General features: G+C 41.3%; 1 protein-coding gene across 1 annotated transcript in view; it reads left to right on the top strand.

The window, feature by feature from the left end:
* The window catches only part of CDK19 (cyclin-dependent kinase 19), a gene marked incomplete at its 5' end in the record, with an annotated part of 15,927 nt that overhangs the window by 947 nt on the left and 10,541 nt on the right, over window positions 1-4,439 (top strand). Inside the window, one exon of the mRNA XM_010143724.1 lies at window positions 792-864. Coding sequence (XP_010142026.1) covers window positions 792-864 — 73 coding nt within the window. The remainder of the gene's footprint in view (window positions 1-791; window positions 865-4,439) is intronic.

Genomic DNA, 4,439 nt, shown 5'->3' with positions numbered 1-4,439 from the left:
GTAGGGAAACATGTTCAATAGGTTGTGATGCAAAGCCGATCTGGGATCTGAGAATTTTTCTCTTCTAGTGTTTCCTGGTGCTTTGACTAAATTGGTCAAGTGGTGGTGATAGATCAGAGGGTATAAGGAGCAACACGCTCTCTGTCGTAAGGCAGAGGACACTAATCCAGGCATTTTGGAGTTGGTTTCCAGCTCTGCCATGGATTCATTATGTTGGCTTTAGATAAAATACAAAGCTTATCTGTGCACGAACCTCCTTTCTTTTGGCTATAGTTAACCTCTGGGTTTGGAGATTAAAGGCAAGGCGCAGTTCATACATATTTGGGGCATTTTTGAACTTGGGAATTACAAGGACTGTATGGTTTGCTCTAGGGAGGCAGAATGGAAGGCTGTCTGCTCTGCCAAATTGCAACTGGAAGCAACTTAATTGCTGTGCTATGGCACAGTTAGGAACTGCTGTACGCTTTCTGTGGCAGAGCTGGGAGCTGGCTTTGGAAAACTAGAGTGTGAACTTCTAGTTTCTCTGTCAAAGACCCATGTCAACAGCTTATCCATACGCTCTAAAAGTTGCATGTTCCATGAAAGCGATCTGTACAGGATTGATACTACTTCTGTAGTGAAAAAGCATGCTTTATACGTGCAACTGCAAGATAAATACCTGACGTGTTTCTGATAGTTCTTTTTACTGTTCTCTTATTAAAGGCTGGTAAATGGTTTTGTGATCACTTGGTACAGTTCCATATTCCTAATATTGTATTAATTCAGAATTGTCTTTAACTGTGTTTTTTCAGATATGCCAATAGTAGCCTCATAAAATACATGGAGAAACACAAAGTCAAGCCTGACAGCAAAGTTTTTCTTTTGGTAGGTACAACCTGAAAATCACTGTGATGGTAGGAATGAAATGCATTTCTAATGGTAGTTTCTGTGTCTGTTCTTCTGTCTCATTCTAATGAATATCAATGTTAAAGCTATTTATCACTAACTGGCCATTTTTGAGATGTGTTTTCTGCATATAACTTAATGCCGAGGATGTGCTTAAACTGCTGGTATTGAAGAGCTGAAGGTCTTATCTAATTAAGATCTACAAGTCACTCATAGACCCAGCCTTACCCTTAGGTCAGCTGTGCAAATAGGACCGTGAGTATTATATATCCCTTGATTGCATGTAGTTTCATGAGAGCTAAGGAGTTTTGTGAAGAAAGGAAAGGTGAAAGGAAAGGAGAAATTTAATTATTCCCTGTAGTAGTTTTCTTTTTTTTTCTTTTTTCCTTTTTTTTTTTTTCTCTCCTGTGGGTGATTCTAGACAATATCCCTAAACATGTAATTGCTGGTTGCCTGCTTGAGTCATTCATTGCAGGGGAATACAGGGTTTCTCTGTCTAATACAGCATCATTTTTGGATGTCTCTGTGATGACTTGGTGCTGTCTAAATGTGGGAATGAAGTTCAAAGTGACTTTGCTAGTTCTGTGAACAGGGAGTCTCTGTAAGGAGGCTGTTCGTGCAGCTTGAGTTCTAGTAGTCTGTTTTCATCACTAGTTACAGTTTTGACATAGCAGTCTTCTGTCTAGGTCCTAGCACAGATTTGCTCTTTGACTTGTTAGTAGCTGCTGGATGATGACACAAATAGCTGTGGAAACAGGTTGGTCCCCAGCGGGTGGAAGGGAAGCATTCAAATAACAAGTGTGAGTCTTCAAGAAAAAATAATTAGAATTTCTTAAACTCAGTTTACTGGGCACACGTTGGAATCATCTGGAGGAAGTGTCTAACTGAAAAGATGACAATTTTAAGAGATGTTATTAGTTAGCACCTGGATTTCACCCTGTTTTCCTACTAAAAGTGGAAGCCACCGGAAAGCCTGGTGGAAAGGCAAAGAAGCAAATGGGTTGCTGTCAGCTTATATATCTAGTTTATCACGGCTATGAACACCAAGTTGAGAGTCACCTTGGGTGGGTAGGCTACTTTTCCAGGTGGAAATATTAACCAGATCTCTAAAGAACACAAAAATAACTATATTCTGGCACCCTATGGCATATTATGTACGTTTATATCAACAAAGGAACTTTCCATCATGGACAATTAGTGAGGCAAGGTTATTACAGGGTGACTGAACAAACAGATAGATGTCTACCTATGTATTCCCCTGTATAATTGTGAGAATGAGAATTGAGATTCCCAAAAGTCTAAGGGCTCTTTCTGAACATTATGAAGAAGACTTAACTTGCTTAGCAAGGTAAGTTAAATTTTTTATCACTATTCATAATCCGAGATGAATAAGGGTGCATTAGTGATCAACCACAGAGATGGAGGCTGATCTCAAATACATCAGTCTCCCAGAGCTCTGCATAAGAGAACATGGACTTGCATATGGACATGGACAACATTCTTGATACCTCACTGCTGCACTGAGGAGGTCCATGTACGTTAATTGTCACAGCGGAGCCACAGCGGCTCAGTACATGCCTTATGTTGTGAAAGATCCTAAAACACCAGCAGATCTTGAAGGAAGAGTGTACGTTGCTCTCCCAAATCAAGAGATTAGAAATGTGTCAGCTAATGAGCTTGGAGGCACGTGTATTCTGAAGCAGACTCCCTAAAACTCCTTGTCATATCCAAGGTAGTTATTTTTGAGATAATCTTCATCTTGCAAGGTGACCCCTGAAGACAACTACTTTGTAAGCTTTGTGGGCGGAGACTTTATACTAACGACTATAGAAATTGTGGCACACAGAGAAAATACAGCATCGAGTCGACCAGTGCAGGACAGCAAGTGACTCTTGTCAGAGGAGGACATTGTGCTCTGCTGATTGACATTGAATGATAATGTCTACATAAAGGGCAGAATGTTTTCCATCCAGGAAGAGGCATCTGTCCTTGCTGTCCAGGAAAAGTTACAAGCACAGTATTTATAGCTGTTGTGTCAGGCCGGTAGAGCCTGACAGCGCGCAATCTTGAGAGCTGCTGCAAAGTAGGAGACTGTTGATGAAGTCCAGTCTCACAGGCTCTCTGTTTTGTGTTAGTAGCTGCTACCCTGAAAGCAAATTGTGCCCAGACATTTTGACTCACTTTCCTAGACGCAACAGAAGTTAAAGAAAACAGACTGTCAAAGAAGGTTGGTTAACAGTAGCATCACCGATAGGCAGGATATCTCACTTGGCATACTGTTGTGTGAGGTACCACCTGGAATGGGGATACTGATTATATCCTCAGGGATGCAGGGGGGTTACTAAGGGAATGAGCAGATTGTTAGAAGGTCTGAGATGTCTTAAGATCATCTGCTGCTGTACCTGCGTTGTTTTTGAATGACAGAGAATACAGGTCACATTTGGAGGCAGCTTGTCATGATGCTGCTGTATGGCAGAAAACTGGAGGAGCTTTCTCTGGAGTAATACTGCAGCAACCAGTCCTGAGGAAGGAGTCCGGGGGTGGAGGCTGATGTCCTGTACTATTCTGTCTGTGATAACTTCTGGTACCAAAGACCAGGAGTGGTCTTATACGGAACGTGCATGTTTGTAACTGGGGAGGAGAAATTTGCATCACCTCTAATAGTGTCACAAGCCACAAAGTAGGGTTAACTACAACTACTGAGAAAGGAAATACAGGAAAACATCTTTCTTGATGAGGATGAGTGCTTTTATTAGGGCTGTTTACTATATATCTAGAGTATAGAATTGTATAACAGATTTTTGATTTATTGGACAAAAAAGCCCCAAACACCCATGCTAAAATCATATTCTTTTGCGGAATAACCTGGGAATTTTTGTCAGAGGCCTCGAAGATAGAGTTTGAGCTAAGATGCCCTTTGCAGAAGGTATTTTATTTTCACTGTTGACTTGAATTTACAGTATTGTATGAGAGCAGGACGCTGGATGATGTAGTTTGAGCACCCATATTTCCTACTGTGAGTTCATCAGAATGTGATAAATTACTCTTTTAAATGGTATGTTATCCCTGTAATTCCTGGTTTATACTACTGATGTATTGTAATCCTCTTTAATAGCCTGCTGCAGTCAACAGCATTCTAGCTAATAAAACGATTATTGCTTTCCTCCTAGCAAGGAAGAAAGGTTACCAGGAAGGGTCTACTCCTCCTGCTCATTTCAGTACCAATTAGAGTGGGATTGGGAGCTGTGTGGGTGGCAGAGTGCTCTGATTTGGGAATGTCGCCAGTGCGAGAAATGAAGATGTATTGTGTCTGTCCCTAGAGCGATACAGAGAGTCCCGGTCCTGTTCATTCTCTTCTGGCACTTTTTCCCTGTTGCGTTAGCAGTACAGGACAGTGTAAGAGCTGTATATATGCCATTATCAGTAAAATGCCATTATTTAGGAGTGGTGCTTTATGAAGCAGCAATAGATTAATTTAGTGTTGCTGTAGCACAGCGGCTCAGCCGCGGGGGGATCGCTTTATACACTTAATTGTATTTCTTACGTGAGACGAG

The sequence above is a fragment of the Buceros rhinoceros genome, unplaced genomic scaffold (assembly GCF_000710305.1).
Source record: "Buceros rhinoceros silvestris isolate BGI_N320 unplaced genomic scaffold, ASM71030v1 scaffold16559, whole genome shotgun sequence".
Taxonomy (NCBI): Eukaryota; Metazoa; Chordata; class Aves; order Bucerotiformes; family Bucerotidae; genus Buceros; species Buceros rhinoceros.
The sequence above is the reverse complement of the archived record's forward strand: the minus strand, read 5'-3'. Positions and strand labels throughout refer to the sequence as shown.